Source organism: Buteo buteo, chromosome 5, assembly GCF_964188355.1.
Source record: "Buteo buteo chromosome 5, bButBut1.hap1.1, whole genome shotgun sequence".
Classification (NCBI taxonomy): Eukaryota; Metazoa; Chordata; class Aves; order Accipitriformes; family Accipitridae; genus Buteo; species Buteo buteo.
The window spans coordinates 54,233,871-54,256,943 of NC_134175.1; the positions used below are offsets into that span (position 1 = coordinate 54,233,871).

Consider the following 23,073-nt stretch of genomic DNA (forward strand, 5'->3'; position numbering starts at 1 on the left):
ATGTCCCAAATCTATGTGGAAAATACCCTCAAAACACCTACCTGTACTATTTCTAGTTGCCATCATTTTTAGAGAACAGAGTACCTTGGCTTTCCTCACCCTGTCTGCACCCATTAACTTCAAACATGAGATCTGTTGTGAAGTTGATGGTGTTGAAACAGAACTCTGTTCTGCATCCATAAGGCAAACCTCAAATACCTTGTCCTTGTATCAGTAGTCCTCAACTTCATACATGATATTGTGTCTGGAGGGTTATGTTTCGTAAATGGGAGGCAATAACGAGGTTATTCTTACTTCCACGTACTTTTATCAGCTACGGCTAGCTGTTCCTGTCCCTTGTTGCGTCTTCTGCTTATTTGTCTGAGGTCCAAAACAACTCAAAGCCCTGTAAATACCAAAGGCTAGATCCGCTGTCAGCCATTATTGTTATGCCAAGGAAGATGACAGATGGGGTCAAAGAACAATCCCTCTGATCTGCTTTAGGAGGCTGTATAATTCAATATTTTCAACTGGTTTAAGTGTTTGTCCTTTGATATCCCTTTTAGGCAGGACTTGGGGCTTCTGTTTCCATAGAATCACAGAGTAGGTGAGGTTGGAAGGGACTGCTGGAGGTCATCTTCCCCCCCCCACCCGCTGGCAGGAGCAGAGTCACACAGAGCAGGTTGCCCAGGACCACATCTGTTGTTCTACCTGTGTGATGAGTATTTGTCTAACACCCTGATCTGTGGTGTTACATCAGTTCTAAAAAATTGTTTCAGGATGGGATAGGAGAAAGGTGGAGGGGGCTCTAAAATACCTTCAGCGAGTAACTTCTGCAAGCTCACTTAAAGGACTCATCTGACTCTGTCAGTACTCCAGTGTATAGTCCCTAAATTTTGCTAACTTTAAGATCTGGTGCACAAACCTATACACTTCCCATCAAGATTCTTTTAATAAAGCTATTAGGATTTTTTTATATTGACTTTGTTGGGACCCGATCTTATAGAAGATGTGTATCTACTTCTTTAAATTCAAATTATACCTCTGAATAACCTGTTGAGCATTTTTTATTCTGCTTTCATCTTCCCACATGATCTTGAACGTTTTTCCTCCTTTTTCCTCTCCCATTCAGCCTCTTTAGAGGAAAACATATCCTGGCTCATCAAAGTAGTTTACATAGCTTGATATGAGTGCTTGTATTTTTTTATATCTTGTATGTATGTCTCAGCTATTGAAAAGCATTTTATCTACAGTTAAATCAGGGTTATGTGTTTTATTATTTTTTAAAACTTATTCTAGAATATTTCATTCAAGAGCCAGACATCTAGGGATTTTCTGTACTAGGTAATAGTAGATTATTTTTTTGAGAAGACAGATATTTTCCTTAAATGTTGTTTTCATTTTTATTCTTATGATCTAATCAATTTAAATGACTGGCTAAAACTTTGGAGATGGGTATTTGCATTTGTTAAAGGTTTGTGTTCCTTGTCACTTTAGAAACAAACGTCAAGGTAAATTCTCTGTCTTGTCTAAAATAAATTTCATGACAAAAATGTCCAACCATTGCTAATACCAAAGCAGTTTTGTCAATGACAGCAACTGCAAATTTTCATGTAGATAAGGCTTTTAACTTTATCATGCTACTTATTTTAATTTCCTGAGTAGGATTATTTTCAGCAATGTTCACATGGTCATCTCTGAGAGCTGTAAGGGTCAGAATTTCAGGCAAAAATAGGGTAGGCAATCCCTGATCAAAAAAAAAAAAGAAAAAGATCCACTTTTCATTAGAACTACAGAAGCTTTTTCATATGGCATTTTAAACTCTCTTGCTAAGCTTACAGATTCCCCACCCCGGTGCTGTTACTGCTACTTCCTCCATTAAGAATTATCCATGCTTAGTAATGCTGATATCTTTTGAACTTAAGCTTTCTCTTCTCAGGTTTTCCTCACCTCTAGGCAATGTCAAGCACTAACAGCGGTTTCTGATTTTTCTGCTGTTTTTCATAGTACATTCACAGACTAAGCAAGAAACATGAGGCCAGCTGAAGCAATCCGTTGAATTGTACACAAACTAAAGTGTATCATGAGTAGCAAGCAGAATTTTCTCTCCTTCCAAACCCAGGGATGCTAAGGGACAATAGAGATCTGCTTAGGTAGGTTAAATGGACTTAGCACTCCTGTTGCTACACAGTTGTTTGTGAATGGGATGTTCACCAGTCTTCCAGAATGATGGAAGCTGCAGCTAATAGCTGTTGAAAAATAACTTTTTAGAAATTCATCCTCTACCTGCAGTTTTAGACTGTCTCTTTGGACTTTGGCTGATGATTCTTTAACAGTTAAATATTTGTTTTTAAGTGTACCTCCACAACAAGGAATAAAAAGGCACTGTTATTTAAATGACATACAAAATTATACCGTAATCCCAGAAGTCTCGTAGACCTTACCTTAATATTGCATTCTACCAGCTCCCACCACCATTTTCCTTATCTTTGAATGGAAACTTCCCAAATTATAACTGCCTTTGCCTTCATGGTTTGTTTCTAATAAGCACTAAATTTGGTCCCAATTATCTTAAAATAAGCACTCTACAAATAATCAGATTGTATTCTCACTTTTAACATGCAGACTGAAGGGCTGTGTAATACACAGTTCTACTTTGTCAAATAAATAGCTGCAGACTTCTCCCAAATTAAGAAACAGAGTGTCCTGGTGAGGGCTTTTGCCTTCACATAATGAACACGGGTAATAAATCATTAATCATTTAATCAAACTACCTCCTTGAGAGTCCAGCTTCTGGGCAAGTTTTGACATAGTTGCTCAGTGGAACTCTTGTGATTTGCTCTTCAAACACTCCCAGGCTAACCCTCGTAGACAAGTTAATATTTGCGAAAGTTTAACAGGCTTTCTGGAGGGCTTGAGTTTAGGGAGGTCCTCTAGCTGGTCTTTTAAGTATATTGTGCCCACGTGTGACAAAAAGATGCTGCTGGCTATTCTCTTCCAATTTCTTGGCAAGCATCTGAGTTACAGCGTTCCTCCAAAGGCAAGGTAAGGTGGTGTATGCCACATCCCTTACGGGTCTGGCGGGTGCTGCTGCGGCTAACTGCAGGGGTCCAGCAATGCCGGGGTATGGAGTATATCATCTTTTGCTGCCTTGGCATTTCAAACAGCCCCCAGCTGCCCCAGCTTTTTCACAAGCTATAGGTTAGCCAGTAAATATTTAGAGGTAGTCATACTTTGCAAGGCTGAGAGATTTACCTCTCTCAATAACCATACAGTACTATTCTCAAAGCTAGGTCACGTAGAATCGAGCATGATATTTTCCTGTATGTGTTAGGTAACTAATAGTAGTCTGAAAATCAAAATAGAATTTTTCTCTTGCATAACTTGCTTTAACAACAAATGTTTGGGGGGCAGGGAGGAGGTTTAGGTGAGATCTAATTTCTAGTTTTGCATCACAAATTGCATGAAATAATGGTTTCAAAAACTTAAAGCTATAGGCCAGTGAAGCGTTTAGATTTCTCACTGTTAGTTACCCATGAAGTACTTTTCTTTAGTGAGGGCATACAGTCACAGAAGAGATTTATAGTATGAAATTGGATATGTATTTGAAATAGCTTGGTTTATGTAATCAAACTGTTAAACCTGAAGAATAAGTAAACTTCAGCTTATCTTGAGTGTGTAAATGTAATGCAGTACAAAGTTTGGTGAAGCCATAAATAATTTTTGAGAATCACTCAAAGCTTTTATGAAAAAAACCTACACAACAACTTTAAAGAGCACTGTTTTTTAAAAATTATTTTTTTTATTTCCCGGTTTGTAATCAATTCTCTTTTGTTACTGGAAGTCTTCCTGTACAGGAGCAATACTTTCAATTTAAATACTGTCAATTTAAATACTTTAACTACTTTAAATAATATTTTCAATGTGGCTCTAAAAGGTGTCTGTGATGGTATTAAAAGTATCAAGAATCTCTGATCACTTTAACAGTGAAGTATCTGTTGTTGTACATTTTTCCTCTGTAGTTCCTTAGGACTATCAGACCATGAATGAGACAGTCTGCTTTTTGCTGTTTACAAATTAATTTATTATTTTGTTCTATGCCAAACTATTGGAAGGAAATTTATAGCAGGCGATTTGAAAAGTAACCAGACAGTAGGTACAAATAAGAAGTACAGTTATAAGCAAAAAAATTAAGCAGGTGTTCTGTCACAGCAAGTCTAAAAATACCACTGAGTGGGCAAGGTAGGGTTCCAGCAGAATAAAGGTGGTGTGGTCAGAGGGTCTGTGTTCTGCTGTAGCAGGGCTCTGTCTGTATGTACCTATTCCTATCTGCCACCTCATGACTAGTGACAGGAATGTTCAAACATTCTGTCCTTCAGAGGTGCCAGAAACCCATTCAGTTCTGTAAGGAGGTAAGCTTACTGGTAAAAGCAAGTGCTTCTTGCGTTGGAGAAGACTCACTTACTCCTGTAGAGTAGCTGTTGAGTGCACAGAAAGGGGAGGAGAGCAGGAGAAACAACTCTTAACAGGTAAGAGTTGGAGGTTTACCATCTTGTGCCAGGCTGGAAAAAATTAGATGTAAGAGCCTGGAGTTGAGAAGGGGAAAAGTGCACCTCTAAGATTGGCTGTCATATTTCTGTCACCATTTGGTGAGGATCAGGAACTGCGGGAAGAGGATACCTGAACACCAAGATGAGTATAATAAACAGGTAGTATGAAGAATAAGAAAAAAGGCAGCAGCTGGGCATGTATTCTTTGAAATCTTCAAAAGTTTCTGCTGAGACAGACAGTAGGTTTGGTTTATTTGTTCCTGGTCCTTTTTCAGAAGACTGGATGAGGTGGGAAGAGGTTGTTGATGGCAAGATTTAGCAGGCAGGGGAAGGAGCGAGAGTCACAGCAGGCTCTGCTGCTCATGCAGTGTCCATGATGTACATAGCTAAGAGGAACAAGAAGCAGACGGCGCAGGCACAGTGCAATGTTTGCTTTCTGTATGGACATCCACGGATAGTGCATTGTTTTGGGTTGGTTTTTTTTTAAAAAAAAATCTTTTGGGGGTCTTGGCATATGGTAACACCTGGGGAAGCAGATTACTTGAACACAACGGTTTATGACTTCCAGATGGTGACAGGAGTCTCTATTGCAAGAGTCCCTGCAGCGGTGTCTTCAGCTGCATCAGCTGAGACCCCCCAAACTGCTGTTCTGCTGAATTCTTATATCTGCCTGTCGCATGGTCCTGTGAGATCTCTCCAGCATATGCATGATCCATTGCTGTTGATCATCATAAGATAGCTAGGAGATGTTTTGTATGTAGTTCAATCGTATTCAGAAAACTGTCTTACATGACTGTTTCTGCAGATGCTGTTTCGGTGGACTATTTCCAAGTGTCTTTTATATACCATTTAGCCAACTCTATAACAGGACAAGCATAGGGCAGTCTCTGGACTTCTTATTTTTGTGTGTCTGTATTAAAAACTTTTGCTGTCTTATAAACTTCTGATTTTGTTAACTCTTGTAACATTTACTGTCTTGTACCCCCATAATTTATTTCTGAGGAAACTAGAAGTTCAAGATCTAGTCAAACTGAAGACCGTATGGTTTATAGTAGCCATTTTATTGCGCTATTGTGGAAATGCTGTTTAATGTTTTTTGCTGAGTGTACATAGCTATACTACTTTACAATTAGTAAAATACTGTATGTCAGGAAAATACTTTGAGTAAGATGAGTACCTGGTGGGAATTTAAATGAACTTTAAGCTGCGTTTCATGATGAAAAAGATGATTAAATGCCATATTTAGCATATTACTTGCATATACAGTTCTGCTGATATTTTATGTCAGATCTCATACTTTTGTATCTGAATGGCATGTAAAAAGACTCTGCAGGGTAGAGAACTATGGAATTCTGCCTGAGGATAAAAGATTGATAGCAGTTTCATTTGGCTAATAGGTGAATGTAAAATACTCTAGACTTCTTATTATAGCAAGAAACTATAGTTTCCAGGAAGAAAGCTTCTGTAGGATTTTTACATTAGCTCTTGTATGTTCAGCTCTGCACTTAAGTATCTAATATCCCAGGCATACATTGCAAGAAAGCAGTAATATCAGTGCAGGCCATTCTTCCCGTGTTTATCACTGGAAAAAGAAAACGCAACCCAAAACTATATCCCCTCTCCATTGTTCGTCTTGCAGTCCTCCTTTTTGGATACTGGCTTTCCAGGTTCTGCCTGATCTACAATCATGCCACGTCACACACTTGGGACCTTTACTGAAAACTCTTCAATGGCTACTACCCATCTGCCATTCTACCTTCTTGGTCATTTTTTCAGAATTTTTTTCACAAGACCTAATGTTTGCAAAACATTGATGATCTTTCAGCTATGACATCCATAGATTTGGTTTCTTCTGGCTTAATTTTTGCTCTTCTATTCTTATGACCTTTCTTTTAGCTGTTAACTTCTGCCTGTAAAGTTGTAGAGATTTCCAATGTAAACAGTCTCTAAGAATATTGCCGTATCTTTTCTGTGTTCCTTTTTAAGAAGCAGTTTATAACTTCAATCTCCAAATTTCATATAAATCAGGATAATGATCTGTTTCTGCATGCTCCCAAACCTCTTTCTTACAGGCTTGTTGAAGACTCACCCTTTGGAGGTTAGATGTTCATGGCTTTTTTTGAATAGGATGAAGAGTTCAGGAAAAGGCCTTATCTTGTCTGATAAATATGCCTTCTCACCTCAGACTGCTGACTGGCTAGAACTAATGAGGCAACAAATGCAAATACCACTAGGGATCAGGTGACACACTCACAGAGGGCATGCAGTTTCAATGGCATCTGTAAGAGGCATTTTTATTTTTGAGATTTAGCTGCCCTTCCACTGCAGGCTCTACCGTTGTCTAAAAACACAAAGCATGACACATTCCTCTTAACAGAGCAGTGACAGTTCCAGTAGTGACCTCCTCCACATACAAGTCAGGAGTGCAGTGCTGGTGGTCGCCCATAGCTGTAATGACCATATGAACAGTTACTGGAAGGAGGTTACCAGCAGCTGCTTTCTTCGGAGATATTCCTTCTGTTCATGCAAACATTCACACCTTTCCTTCTACACTGGAATTCTCCTCTGGGAGGGGAACCCACCAGCCGTGTAGGGTGCCATTCCTGCCAGACACGCTCGGGAAGCAGTGTCACTGGTACCCCACTCCATTCCAGCTGCAGTGACTGTGCGTGCACACCTGCAAATGTCTATATAGGTGACAGATGTCAGTAAAACTCTAGTTAATAGTAAATGGCTAAATGACTTTCATTTTTTGTTTTATATGAAGTTTTGTGCCGGATTAATCTGGCAAATCCATTGGTGACCGCTTTAGGAACAGAAGCGTCTGCTATGGCACGTTTATAGCAGCTTGCGCTGATTTGACATGTTGCCTGGCATACTACCAAAAAAGACAGATTTTTCTTTCCATTACAGGTAGTCAGTATGGGACTGATCTTTAAACATCTAAGATATTAGCATCAGAGAGATATGGCGAGCTCAAGGCATGTGTGGTGTCAGAAAGATGGAAAGGTGTTTTGCAAATGAGATGAGTTTGTGTGCTTGTAGGGAATATTCCTCTAGACTCCTGGAGTGCAGTGGGGACTTCTCCTCTCCTATCGGGTAGCAGAATGAGCTGTACCTCAGGAAAGAAAGAAGGGAATGTCTCCTGTCAGTCAGTGTGTGTTTCTGCTGAGTATTTTTCTTTAAGAAAAGAGTATTTAATCACTGATATACATGTTTTCCTTCTAGGTATTGTGGGAGACCTAGCTGCTGATCTGTAAGGGTTATTCTAATTATTATCTGGCATTCCAACTCTTTCATCCAAGAGCTTATGCAGCAGCAAAACAGATAGAGAGAAGGCTGCTGAATACATCATAATCTGAAGTCTAGAAATATTTATTTCCGTCTGTAAAATGAATCTTTTAATGGCAGCTTTGCTGACCACTTATTGACCAATAATGTTGGAATTAATATTAAAGTTACATTGCAGACTAATTATATTTCTTTTGGTTTTGCATAGGTAAATTATCTTTCTCCTATTTAAAATGATGTCTTTTTAAGTTGTTAATGTTGCTTTATATTTGTTTGCTAAGTCTTTTCTGACTTTACTGCAATGGAAATCTTTTCTTAAGGGGTTCTCTGGAACTTGTCTTCATGTGATGCAGTAAAGATGACAATCATTAGAGATGCTCTGTCAACACTAACGAACACTGTGATAGTGCCACATTCTGGATGGAACAGTTCTTCCTTTGATGATGATCATAAAATTAAATTTCAGACTTCCCTAGTTCTGCGCAATACTACAGGATGCCTGAGGTAATTTGCTGTTCTGGAAGACTCTGTTTTACAGAGTAATCGTGTTATCCAACAGGTCCCTTTTTATACTGTAACTTATTTTAAGACTAAAGAGTTGTTGCAGTCTGTAAATTACTTATAGTTCTATCATTTAGGCAGCTTTTGCATTTTTTTTTCCATTTTCTAAAAATATGAAAAGTACAAAGTCACTAAGAGGTGCTAACTATAATGGCTAGCGGTTACATTTTGCTTGGTTTTTTTATAAATTACAATCACTGCACTTTTCCCTTATTACTGCAATTTTTGTATTGTGTGTAGGGCTTATGAATATTACTTAGCAAAAAAATTTTGCATTTTGTGATTCTTTATTGTTGTATATATTTTAAAAATTACATTTGTATATGCATACATATCAGTAAAGAAGTGTTTGACTATTCCCTTTGTGGATTTCTCAAACAGCAGTATGAAGGAAAAAAAATGTATTCAGAATAATAAAAGGCAAAACTAAAATATCTGAAAGAGAATTGAAGGGCTGAGGTAGTATATGAGCAATTTTTGTTCATTTGTAGGTTTGTTTATAATTTTAATTAATTAGATTTCAAATTGTGTTCCGCCAAACAGCAGAGTAAGGCCATTGTGTTTAAACAGAACTGGAATTGCTTTTTATTTGCTGGTAACCCTTCTAAACTTCAGAATATGTTCATAAACTACTTTGTTGTTCATTGGGTTGTTTTTCAAGATGACGAGTTTTACACTGCTTTTGAACATCAGGTTGGGCTAGGGTGGTAGTGCAAACATGATGTCTAGAGAGAAAGCACCTCTGTGGACAGGCATGGTGACATGTTTTTTAGCAGCAGTACCATTTTCAGTGTGCATCCAGACACAGTGCAAGCTTCAGGTTTTGCAGTACAGTGGCCTTGAAGGCAAATATTTGCCTACATCCTTTGCTGCTTATTCTGAAGCACAGTGTGGCCTTTTCCTTTCCCTACACCCTAATTTATACATTTGTACTTCTGTCTGTGTAGCACTATTACAAATGTTCATGAGGCTGCACCACAGAACAGGTCACTGAATGGATGCAATTTAAAAAAGAGGCAACAAAGGCTATTTCTAGCATAGACAAGCTCAGCAATCTGTTCTACAACGCATGCAAACCATAGATTTGAACTTGTACAACAGAGAAGGCTTGGAATGGAAAAGTCTGGGGGAAGGGGGTTCTACTTATGGCCGTTTTTGTCAGTGAGTCAATGATATCTTGAAATTGCAGTTTTGAATCATATTTTTATAAGAATTGGGTGTCTGTTGTTGCCCAAAATGGTATGTTTGCTTTTAACTTCTCAAAGTCAATTATCAATATAAAAAAAAAAACTTCTGCAAACTACCAAATAAAATGATTGTACATATGTCTGTCTGTGAATACAGTGTTCCTTTTTCATTTCAACCCCTTAGGAATCTGAGCTCTGCCGGTGAAGAAGCCCGGAAGCAGATGAGGTCTTGCGAAGGGCTGGTGGATTCACTGCTGTACGTGATCCACACGTGTGTGAACACATCCGATTATGACAGCAAGGTGTGTGCACATTTCCTCTAACTGATTTTTAGTGCTAAGCTGTATGTCTGATAGGATCTTTTGGGTCTTGTATAGTATAATTTAGGACTGTGATGTGCTTAGCTCAACTGATCTTTTTTCCCAATCCCAATTCTCTGATGCACAATCAAATTCTGTTGCATAATACAGTGTAACTTGTTCTGCGCTTTTCATTCAGTGCTGAAGTAGTAATTCCTTTATAAATTAATAATAAGCCTTTGTGCTTTTAATTTTCACAACACTAAAAACTAAGCCACTATAGTAATTTCTACTATTAGAAGTATTTTCATATTTGAGGATATCAGGAGAGAGATTGCAGTTTTCCCAGAGAAACAGACAAAGCAATGCCCAAGGCCCAGAATTAAAATTTGGTGCTTATGCTCCAAATGCCTTTTCACCTTCACCTGATTTGTTTGGTTTGCTTTATCACTATGTAAGAAAGTAACCGATTACGTGACATCTTTCTGGTTTGGTTTCAGACAGTGGAAAACTGTGTGTGTACCTTGAGAAACCTTTCTTACCGTTTGGAACTGGAGGTACCTCAGGCACGTCTGCTAGGAATCAATGAATTGGATGACTTGTTAGGAAAAGAATCGCCTAGCAAAGATTCAGAGCCAAGTTGCTGGGGGAAAAAAAAGAAGAAGAAAAAAAAAACTTCGCAGGAGGATCAGGTTTGCTGTTTTCCTCATATTACAAATATATGAACTGTAGTTTATCTAATGATGATGGGGAGTACATAGCTTAAAGAAAAACTATCATATGTTTAATGAAGATACAGAGGTTTCATGTAGTTACGAATATCTGTTCATTTCTCAGTGGGATGGAGTTGGCCCTATACCAGGATTTTCCAAGTCTCCTAAAGGGGTGGAAATGCTATGGCACCCATCTGTGGTAAAGCCATACCTAACGCTTCTAGCAGAAAGCTCCAATCCAGCTACTCTAGAGGGCTCTGCAGGATCTCTCCAGAATCTTTCTGCAGGCAACTGGAAGGTATGTGAATTCCTACTCTGCCTCCTATCGTTGTATTTTAGCTGGGTTTTTCAATAAGATATTGGAATGTGTTTGGAAGGAACATCTCATTTTCTAGTATGCATCTGAGCATTTCTCTCTAGTGTGTATCATTAGTGCTTATGTGCTGCAGTAATGTTATTTCCACAGCGAAAAGTAATGACAGAGATGGTAGACAGGAAGACCAATATAGAAACTGGCCTTGAAATTGGTACCGTTTATTTTAGCTGAACAGAAGAAGCTTTTTTCCAGTGCGTATTAGGTCAAAATAATCTTCTGGCAGCTTCTAGCTGTGAGTTCTGGTAGGAAGGTACTGTCAAAATAAGACCAGCATAAATAAATTGTTTGTATTTGCTTTATTATTTGTATTATTTATTTCCATACATTCTTGCTTGTGGCCCTTGCATGCAATATGTTACAAAAGCACCACATAAGAACACTTTATTAATGTTATGTGTTTGTCATGGAGAGATTAAAACCAAAACAAACATTGCTTCCTTTGCTTGTAGAAAAACAGCTAAGACACTTTCATTTTATGGCCATTATAAAATTGGTCTTAGAAAAAAGAAAAAAAAGGGGCAAACCCAAAAAAACCTGTTCCCTTTTCAATAACTTGTCATCTATTAAGGTATCTTGTCTGTTAGATCACTTTTTTTAAACATTGCTTTGTAAGAGGAATGAGTGAAAAACAGAGCCAAGCCTTTATAATGATAGAAAAGATAGGCATTTAACATGTCATCCTGTCTTTGGAAAATGTCCCCTAACATACTTAAGAATTACAATCTAGTAAGAGATTATTTCCATCAGAGTGTTGTAGTAGATTTGTGACTAACTGGAGTTTTTTTATAGTTCGCAGCATACATTCGAGCTGCTGTAAGAAAAGAAAAAGGACTACCAATCCTCGTGGAGCTGCTGAGAATGGATAATGATAGAGTTGTTTCATCTGTGGCAACTGCCTTAAGGAATATGGCATTAGATGTTCGTAATAAGGAGCTTATTGGTAAGTACAGAACTGTACTGAAGAAAGCACGATCACCAACCTGTCAGACCTTGTATTGAAAAATACTAGGATGAGATTCTACCAGTAGAAATAGTATACTTGATTTTACTGTATCATGTCAGTTGTGTCACAGAAATTAATCTTTTTGACAGCAGTAGCTTTTCAGAATAATGTTGACATTTTAGTTTGCCTTTAGCCATCTTGCATGGCAATCTCTTTACAAAGGATGGAAGCCACCTCAGCTAAACTAAACTGGACAGGAAACTGTCAGTACAAAACATGATGGAAAACACAACTCTGCTTCCTTGGAGCTGAACGGTAACCTTCTCAGAGGGTTTCAAGGTCCCTTACATATTCTAAGAGGATAGGACAGTACCTGCTGCCAGTACATCAGTAAATACTTTAAGAGTATTGGACAGGGAGAGAGGGAAGAAATCTTCTCCTAGTAATATATTTCCATGAAAACCCAGATACAGAGCTGAATTAAGTCTTTGCTGAATTAAGTAATCAGCAAGGGTGCTTTCTAGAAAAACATAATGTTTCCATTTTGTCAATTTTAATATTTAATACTTTAAGCATTCATCTGTGCCCTTCTCTTCTAGCATTTAAAAAAAACACAAACAACATTTTTCCTGCCTTGATGAGGAATCTCGGTCTATTATGGCAAGTGTTGAACATGCCTCACGCTCAGCTTCAGACTGCTGCAGCCTAAATGAACCCTGCTAGCACATGTCACGATCTAAAAAAGTTTTGTTTTTGTTACAGAAGCATTTTCTGTGTTGTAGACCAGTGGCATAAGTATATGAAAACTATTTATACAGATAAGAGTATCATTATTCTCAAAAAGATAAATGCAGGTGAACACAATTTTATTATATATTTCTGAAGCTTCTCCATCTTGGATGTTCAGAACATGTTTTCTTGCAGCGTAGGTATTACATGCATAAGAAATCAGTAAAAAGAAAATTCTGTTCTATAGCACCAGCCATATACAGGTCATACTCAAGTGATACTCTCTTTTCAGGACTTCCCCCCCCCCGCCCCCCCCCCCCCCCCCCCTTCCTGGCAGAACTTTTCAGTTCAGGAATGCACCTCCACCTGTTCCCTCTCCCTGTCAAAGCTTTAACTATGAAAGAATTATTGGCTTTCCAGATAGACTCTGAAAATAATCTGTATAAAATATTTTGAGACATGAAGTGAGTCTCCCCATGCTAGTAATCTATTTTATGCAACTTTACTGCCATTGGTAGGGGCAGGAATAATGGGTTTACATGGTCTAAACTCTGAAGAAAGTAAGAGACTGGGGGCTCTGACAAATAACAATATGAATTGGTATATGCAAACATGTGTTGATGAGCTTGCTGAAAGATCGGCAGTGACAGGGTACTACTGTATACAGCATTGTTGGTGGTAGTTTTCCAGTGTGTTTGAAAAGTTGTTCCTTTTGCGGAATTCCTTTTTGGATATTTTTTTTTTCCCCCTCAGGCACAATATGCAAATAGATAGCTAATGGCTTTGTGTAAAGCTTACTCATTATTCACTGTTATGTACAAATACATGTCTTCAATAAAATCAATTAATCATTCAATTAACAGCATAGCCTAAACAGGTTAAAAAAAAAAAAGTACCTTAGTGTTAGTTAATTTCTGTTGTCTGCAGTGTGATTATTCCTATGCATCAGTCAGTAATTGAAGACCGAAAAAGCTGAGATCTGATCTGTTCTGGGTAACAAATAAGGTGAACAGAATGTCTGAAAAAAAAAAATTCCAAGTTACTGTAAGGATTTCTTTAACCCTCCCATAAATGAAGCCTAGGAAAATGCAGCACTCCTTCAATCATAATAGCATAACATTTTTCCTTGAATGATTCTGATTTCTCCAAATAATTCTTGTTTACAAATGCTCCTGTTCTAAAGCAAAAATGCAACTTCTCACATTAAGATAAAAGGAAGAAAAAAAAATTCAAAAATTGATCTCCAGTCTCTCTTGACTCTGTGTAAAATGTGAGTCCTTGGAAGGTTTCCATGGTTTTGATTCTGTTTCTTTTTATTGCTTTCAGATGCAGTTTTGTGATGAGTCCTATGATTTCAAATCTTAAGTACCAAAATGTATTTTTTTACTTTGTTCTGTTGATGGGTTTTTATAGGTAAATATGCTATGCGAGATCTGGTTAATCGACTCCCAGGAGGCAATGGTCCAAGCATATTGTCTGATGAGACTGTAGCAGCAATCTGCTGTGCTTTGCATGAGGTCACTAGTAAAAACATGGAAAATGCCAAAGCCCTTGCTGATACTGGAGGAATAGAAAAGCTGGTGAACATAACAAAAGGAAGAGGTGACAGGCAAGTAGGCAACAAAGTTCATACCTAAACTGTTTCTCTGTTCCATAAAAAATGCTTAAGAATGCAGGAAATGTTTTTTTGAGTTAAAAAAAAAAAAAAGAGTATCTGCTGTTGCAGTCCTGATCCAAGTAGCTAAAAAAGTCTGAATCACACTGGGAAAGAAGAGGCAGTTGCTCCCACCATTCTCATGCAGTGTATTCTCTAAAGCTTTTGGAGACTTTTCCAGTTGTGTGCAGTAATCACATTAATGGGGTCTATTGAGTCTATTCAGGTTAAATGGTATTTAAAAAAAAAAAAAATTGTTCCCTCTTAAACACCTACAAGATTAATAGAATATGTAGAGCTTTTCAAAGTCAGAATACGTTGCAACTTTGTCAGGATGTATCGCAATACCTGTTAATTGTATCTAGCATGGCCATTTGGTGGGTTGTACGGAGAGCCTGGCCTACCAAGCAGCTTACCTAGCCAGTGGGGTTTTCTTCAGTAGGATTGCAAAGCAAGTGTTGGCTGAGAAGACCTGGCTCTCTGCAGGCTTACTCGGGTACGGCTGCGGCAACCCCTGTGCTAGGGGTTTTGTTGGCCAAGTTCAGTGCTGGGCTTGATCAGGCATTGTGTTTATTTAGTAGCAACAAAACCTTTCAGAACCGGACAGCTGAGCATCAAGGAACAGGAACGCGTGGTGGCTCCTGAGTCGTGCAGGGTCAGCAGTAAGTCAGCCCTGTAGACCCCATCTGGCTTTGATCAGCATCGCTGCTCTGTACTCCTTAGCAATATGACTGACGCAAATCATATTGAGCAGGACTCTTGTATAAACCAGGATATCACAGATCTCCTTCCTATAGATAGCAGAAAGCGGATCATATAGCCAGCCCTGTGTACTGTTCCCAGTGTTGGCTTAGATGGTAAAGGGGAGAAAAGGATTTCTTCTCACAGGAGTTGGTCAGTGTAAATTAAACATACCACATTTTCAACAAAGTCTTTGTCTCAAAAGGAACAGGGCTATATTTTGAGTATCCACAATTTATAATACTTTATATGTTCAAGGGACACAGATTCATTTCAACTGCAGGTGTGAGTGCAGTGATCCTTTATATGACTTCATTGGTCTGTGGAGACAATGTGTAAAGTTGCATCTGCACTTACATTTATGAGACAACAGGGTACACTAAAATCTTGTGAACATACTAAGAGTGTCTACTCATTGATTAACACTATTGCCTGCAATTTTTTTCAGTCTTTTCTTTCAAAAACTGTGTTTGGATGAATCTTCACAGTGACAGAAAGAGGCATGTATTTAACACAGATGTCATGCTGTGGCATGTAGTGTCAAATCAGTACTTCAGTACCACTATCAGCTTATGACCATTTCTCTTTAAAAAGAGAGCATGATTTTATTTTGAATAACAGCTAATGCACTTTTCCTGGCCTTGCTCTTGAGAGTGGAAAAGTTGTTTTCCCAACCAATAAAAGTTTTCAGTGGCACAACACAGAACTGAGAACAAAGTCTCACTATGAGGATGGCTGGAGGCTTTTAATGCCAGCTCTTTTTCATTTGTTTCTTCTTTTTCCACAGTTAGGAATTTTGTACAATGATTTAAAGTATGTAGTCCAGTTTTTATGAAATGCATGAAATAGAATGTTTCTTTTCATGATTTTTAATTCTTGAAGACAATGACAGTAGCTATTTCAGCCCTTCTATCTGCATTCCTCATGTAGGTGACCTGAAGAGAAAATTTCTAGGCTGGAGAGGGAAATGATTGTCATGCTTACTCACATTCTGCTCCAGCCTTTTGATGAGGCTGCTGACAGAGCTGTGTTCACGCTGTGGTAGTGCAGGCATGCATTATTGAGACCTGGAGAGATGACCTGACTTGCTTTGCAGCATCAAGGTTTAGGCTATTATGCAGCTTAGGAACATTGTTCTTTTTAAGTGGAATTAAGTGGCTTTCTTATAATGTAATATTCTTTACTTCCTTAGATCGTCACTGAAAGTTGTCAAGGCAGCTGCCCAGGTACTGAATACATTATGGCAATACCGAGATCTCCGTAGTATTTATAAAAAGGTAAATCACAAAATTAGCCTACACTGGAAAACAGTTCTACAAAAACTCCTAATTTAATGAAAAGCAGTTTATTTTGATGACTTTTTTCTTTTTGCCACTCCACAGGATGGATGGAATCAAAGTCATTTTATTACACCAGTGTCAACACTAGAGCGAGAGAGATTCAAATCACATCCTTCTTTATCAACAACAAATCAACAGATGTCACCTGTCATACAGTCAGGTCAGTCAAGAAATGCAAAGAGATTTACTGAAGGGGAACCTGGTATCCCATTTTTTAAACTCAAATAGCCTCTCAGTTTACTACTAATTCTATCTAAAACACAGAGGTCATGCTGTCTCTCCTCTGTATTTAAACACAAGTACTTCAGGTACTCTGAATGTTACCTTAGCTGTTACTGTTGGCAGATTCCACAGGATTTGTGGATGTCTCTACATTAGTGTTTTCATTTGGATAAGGAGCACTTTTAAGCAAATCTCCCCACTTACTCCTTAATGCAAATCAAACTGCAGTCTCAGAATGTGTGAATTGTATTCCTTTTGGATGAAACTGTATCAGATGGTGTGCTTCAAGACCACTGATGTACTCCAACTGCTAATGGGCATTCAGTTCATGAGACCAGGTTAGACTTGGTGCTAAGTAAATCCTCAGAGTACACACCTGGACTTTGTTACCATTTCCCTTTACAAAGCCACTGCTGTGCTGTATGACTTGGTGTTGTAGATGTAGCCTCACAGAACACACTTGATAGAATAGAAAGCAAGACACCTATTTTCATTCCTAATTATGTAATGTCACATTAGGATGAGCAAGACATAGAAAAATCTTACTCCTCTGGCTCCTCATTTATTTCTCACCTTTGTTTCTTTAACATCTTAAGTGCTAGGATTTAGATCTTTATGAGGGGGCTGATACAAAACCTACTTGAAGCCTTGTCTATTGTCTTCATTTGGCATTTTACTTTATCCAATTTACTTTTCCATTTTTATGTGAATAGATCTATGTTAATACTGAGAAATAAGTATCTACCATGACTGCTAAAATAAGTGACCAGTTCCTATAATCCTCTTGTTTAATTACTTCTTTACATAAAAGTAACAACCCTCACACATGCCTTCATGATATGGTTGACTTGAAAAACAAGGACTCAACCAGGGATTTATTTTCCTACAAGAAGTATACCTATAGTGTCTTAAGAAGGGAAAGAAAGCATATCTTTCATGCCCAGAGGTCCTCTGAACCACCACAGTACAACATACAGGACTGATTCCTTTGCCCAGTGCCATACAACAGCAGACAGCAGTTAGCAGTTCTAGAGAGTTTTGCTATTCTGATCTTACTGTGTTTCCACATTCCGTTTTCTCCCAGCCCTTCAGGATTCCAAAAGGACATCCTGACCAAGTATCTTTGTCACTCTCAAACCACATGATGCTGAAGGCAGTTCTTACTTTTACACCTAGTTGCCAACTTGCACATACTGGCACCAAAACACCACCTTGAATTCACAGACTGTTTAAGCTATGATCTACTGCCAGAGCCAAAAATACCTTCTCAAAATAAGCAATGACAAAGAAGCAAATACGGCTTAGGCTCAGGGAACTAACCAGATTGTAGCAAAGTGTAAAAGGATATTCCAATACCTACTGTCAAATTCTTATTTTGGCACAGCACTTGTAGTTCTTTGAACTACAAGTGGGAAGTAAGATGGCCAGCTCTAACATAATATTCAGAGGCTGTTGTACTTCAAAGAATGCTTAGTACAAAATCCTAATAGGAAGTGTCTGCTTTTCTGTTCCAGAGCATGAACAAGCTTAGACTAGTAAGGTGGAAGTTTGGTGCAAAGAACGTGTCCGCAGAGGGTACTGTGGTAGCAGCCTTGCTGATCACAGCATGCACAGTAGGTGCATGGTAGAACAGTTACATTTGGCCTGTAACAGTTCTTGTTTCAGTCACTCAATTACCAACACACACATTACATTGACCCATGTCATAGTTTTAATGACACCCCCAAATGTAGCGGCTTTAGCCATGAATATGCCAGGATAGTATCAGTAATTAAACTATCCATAATAACACAAAATTGTGAGATACGATGTAATGGACACAGCTAATGGAAGATATCATTGGTTAATATTTTGAAGCAAAATTTCTAGAAATTATTTTTAAGTATTTTTCTACTGTATTACTGGAGCCTTTCTAAGCCAACAAAACCTGAGTGGTCTGTAAAACAGGGAAGATTTAGCAGAACAAACTTTTTACAACTACAGTAGCAATTCAGCTGTTCACTGTAAGAATATAAAGTAAGCAATCCATTGTTATGATCTTACAGCAGTTGTCAGCCACCTGGAGCACAAAATATCCAAGATACTGTTTTTGATTAGCATGCAGAAGTGTAATACAAGTGTGTACATGGATCACTTCAGCCAGACAGACTGTAAATCTTTTTGTCCTGTCCCAGTGATCAGATGGACTTAAATAGAATCTTTAAGTATAACTTACATAAAATCATAAACGTTAGGAGTATCATCTTCTAAATGCAAACAAATTATTTAATATGCAAACTGAAATGGGTCCCTTATTTCAGTTGTAAGCAGTATAGAGCAGTCAGTGACTCACCATTAAAGTATAAAATTATAATCTCATGGTATGTTATTGATAGCTTTTGTCATTGGGGTTCTTCATCCAGGAAGAACTATTTACTAGTTTTGTCTGTTACCCACATCTCTCTCATTTGTTAATCCTTGAGGAAGGAAGGGGTGAGGAGAGAATACAGAGAAGGTTAGGTATGATGGGAAAGGCTTTTGTTGTATATACTAATAATTTTCCTTTTTTCATCAGTTGGCAGCACATCCTCATCACCGGCTTTATTAGGAATTAGAGAACCCCGCTCTGAATATGATAGGACGCAACCTTCTATGCAGTATTATAATAACCAAGGCGATGTCATTACACATAAAGACATATATACTGGTAAGATACCAGTTAGGTGAACTTTTAACTGGAATATGTAAATATTCCTTATGTGAGGAGTTTATACAATCATAATATGGACAGTTGCATTAGCAGGCTTGTTACTACTTAATGTTGTTTTCCATTTTTATTTATTACACATGGAACGGAGCAGATTTTTCATCTGTCTCTGCTATTTTCTTGAAAATTACACACATTACCAGAATAAGAGATCTGTTTATATACTGGGAGGTGAGGGGTGTTTGGAATTATTTTTATTTAAAATCCTATTACAGAAAATGTCAAATTCTGTCAGATTCTGTCCTGGTGGAAACTATTAGTATCTATCTACTAGATACTAATAGATACTGTGTGTGATTGTATATTATAATAATGTAATATTATATTGTTAAATTATACCAAGATTTCATCTTTTCTCAGATCTCCCTTTTCCTTCTTACTGTTTGACACAAGTCACAAAACAATAGAGATGACAGTGAATAAAGAGAAGGAACTTCCTTGTTTCAAAAGTTATTAGACTGTAAAACAAAAAACACCAAGACAAAAAAGCCGCTTGGTTTCAGTTTTAACTACTGCTGAGGGACAAAATTTGCCTGTGTATTATTAGTAGATATTAGAATTTGCAGACTTAATTGTTTGGGTGCTACATAATTTCTTCTAGGTAGAATAGAAGCAAACAGACTTATAGATGAAAGAATAAAGACTGAAGTTTATGCCATAAACTGTTTTCTCACAGGTTCCAGCAAACCTTCACCAATATACATCAGTTCCTATTCCTCACCAGCAAGAGAACAAAATAGACGACTACAGGTGACCCAAAAATTTCATTTTGAAATGACACTGTTACCAAGACTCAGCACATAGTGTTTAATGGAACTTGAGTTTGAATATTAGAGTGCTTTTTTATAGAGCGTGATCTATAGCACATGGTTAATTTGTTATTGGGTGTGAAAATGAATTTAGTCTCAAAGAGGATTCCAATCAAAGTTTACAATTTATTAAATGAATAAAGGCAAGCAAACAGCACTGGGCGTGCCAGGAGCCTCTGCTCTACCAAGACACATGCTGTGAAAAACAACCCAGCTTCCTTTATAGTCTAACATTAGTTACATATTCATACTAGGCATGTCCTTCCAAAAGACTCTCCCCCTCCTGGCTGTGCAGGTGCAGTAGTTCTCCTAGAAACTTCTCGAACTCTCCTCAGTGGCTGAGGGGTCCTCCATGCAATGCATCTCTGACCAAGCTCCCCACTGCTGGGGTATGACAGCAGACATCTTGTGCAACAGCCAACACCCTGCACAACACCAGCTGTGGTCACCAGAACCCAAACAAGTTCACAACAGACACCTCCCCCCTAACAAATGCATATAACAAATTGCTTACACACCGTTACTCTAATACACCCTCTATTTATACATACTAAAGATCACCCTGTTCATAACCTCGCTTAATACTATGATAAATGCCTCAGTTCTCCCCTAGGATCTCTTGTTTAACACTGTGCTGTTAACAACAAAACCAGTTTTGGGCTGGCGAAAAAGAACTATACGCATATCATCTGTCTCCTCCCAGCCTGCGGTTATACAAGGACCGACAAAATGGTTAAAGATTACAAATACAGCGAGGGTCACATTTTATTAGGCAGCCCTAGCATTGTTTATATTGACACAAATCAGATGAACACATTTCACATTGGGCATTAGTGTACTTAAACTGTAATTGCTTATGTACTTCTATTAGCTTTGTGGTTTCTTTTTATAGTCACATATTTTAGCATGTTCTTATGGGATCTGAGACCACTTTTCTGACTTGATGTGACTTTTTTTTTTTTGGTAGGTAGGTATGGTCAGGTTCTGTCCTTTCTACTTATGCTCTAAAACTCCTACTTCCGGAGTTACTAGTTTCCCAGTGAATGCAGGAGACACGCAGGCACGCTTAGACCTTTTTCCTCTGTTTAGCTTCATTTAAAAATTAAGTACGTTTAATGGAGATTTGAAACCTATATTACTATTATTATTGGTAGAGCTGCACTTACCTTTTTAGGGAAGGGTTCTGTATCACATGTGTAGGTTTGAGAAACAAGTATTTTCTCTGCTAATTATATTTTGAAAGCTTATTTTTCTATCATTTTGTCAACAGCATCAGCAATTGTACTACAGTCAAGAAGATACCAACAGAAAAAACTACGATGCATACAGATTATACTTGCAGTCCCCACATAGCTATGAAGACCCGTATTTTGATGATCGAGTTCACTTTCCTGCTACTTCAGATTACGCAACACAATATGGACTGAAATCAACCACAAATTATGTAGACTTTTATTCCACCAGACGATCTTCTTATAGAGCAGAACAGTACCCAGGTTCACCTGACTCCTGGGTGTAGCATCAGAGAGAAGAAACAACAGTGTATTTCTCATCTTGCTTGAGAAGAAATGGAATGGCCTCATTTGTTGTTTAGGTTATGAAATGTGAAAGTGAAATAAAAGAAGGAACAAGGAAGATTATTTTTTTTTGAGTGAGGAATTGTCAGGAAGAAAAACTGGAAGGGATGTTTTTTTGCTCTGTTTAGATGTTAGGTATAATTACTTGTAGCTCCTGTAGTCTGGTGAGGGTGTGGGCGATGTGATGAAAGGTTTGAGAATTGAGTAAAATGAATTTGGAAAGTGTGTAGGTCAGAGCAAATTAAAGCTGATTTTTTTTATGTGAATAAAAGTCTTGTTCTGATAGTTTGTACAGAAAAAATAAAATGGATGCCCTTGTTTTATTGCTATTACTAAATGTCAAGATTGTATGCTATTACGTCTTGTAAATTTCTTTCGTTGGTGTAAATATGGAAATGCCACATTGGTTTAAAGTGCCATCCATTTGTAATGCAGTGTGTCATTTTAAAAGGAATTTGAAACATCATGCACAAAAAAAAATCCAAGAAAACATTATAAATTTTAAAAGGAAAAAAACTTTTAAAGATGAATAGTGTAATTTTGAAGCACAAAGTCCAGTCCAGTATATCTACACTTTTCCCATTCCCTGCCTATTTCATAAGAAACTTCACTGCCATTTTCTATGCACATGGAATAACAATAAATATGGAAGTCTCATCCATGGAAAGCTGTTCCCTGTTCATTTTTTTATTTTCTTTTCTGTGTGTGATATTCAGAAACAAATACCATTAATATGAAGTCTAATAGCATGTTTTTAAGCAAGTTAAATATATCAAAACATTTGGGCCATTTTCCCAGCTTTCTTCAGTGCATATATTCTGAATTTGTCAGGCTGGCAGACCAAAGTGTGAAATTATGCACTTTCCTCCTGTTATTCCTCAACTAGTATTTTTACTTTTGATACAGGCAATCCAAGATATTTCAGAACTCTATCCCTGTTTTCCTCCCATCACTCCTCTATTCCTCCCCTTGCTCTCTCTCCAAGAAAATGAAGATGATCTCACTTTCCTAGAAATTATAGTCTCCATTTTGACTACATTCTGCTTGGATTTATTTACAATAAAAATCTTTGATTCTTTTAAGTAACTAAATCACATACTTTCCTCATGCCATAAAGTCTGTTACCTTTATACTATCTGTAATCATAATTATTGTTCACTGTCATTGCACTTTTCTTCGGTTTTCAGTGTTTCCAAGTATCCCGATTGCATCAGTGAAATGAGAAAAGGTAAGCAGAACTGCTCCAAGTTTAGATTATAAGGCAAATTCACTTTCCTTTAATTGGCTGGGCTACTTCAGCCCCCTGACTGTAAAAGGGAAAAGAAATGAAGGTGTAAACAGCACAGTAAAAGCAAT

The 23,073-nt window shown here is 37.8% G+C and overlaps 1 protein-coding gene across 4 annotated transcripts in view; it reads left to right on the top strand.

The window, feature by feature from the left end:
- Positions 1–21,975, top strand: part of PKP4 (plakophilin 4) — a 104,307-nt gene extending 82,332 nt beyond the window's left edge. For all 4 annotated transcript variants that reach the window (XM_075029136.1, XM_075029137.1, XM_075029139.1 and 1 more), the window contains 11 exons: positions 8,141–8,324; positions 9,753–9,870; positions 10,368–10,559; positions 10,705–10,878; positions 11,746–11,896; positions 14,042–14,237; positions 16,216–16,300; positions 16,406–16,523; positions 19,140–19,271; positions 20,008–20,081; positions 21,411–21,975. In XM_075029136.1, the coding sequence (XP_074885237.1) occupies positions 8,141–8,324; positions 9,753–9,870; positions 10,368–10,559; positions 10,705–10,878; positions 11,746–11,896; positions 14,042–14,237; positions 16,216–16,300; positions 16,406–16,523; positions 19,140–19,271; positions 20,008–20,081; positions 21,411–21,659 (1,673 nt within the window). In that variant the 3' untranslated portion in view covers positions 21,660–21,975. The remainder of the gene's footprint in view (positions 1–8,140; positions 8,325–9,752; positions 9,871–10,367; positions 10,560–10,704; positions 10,879–11,745; positions 11,897–14,041; positions 14,238–16,215; positions 16,301–16,405; positions 16,524–19,139; positions 19,272–20,007; positions 20,082–21,410) is intronic.
- The last annotated feature ends 1,098 nt before the right edge of the window (positions 21,976–23,073 follow it).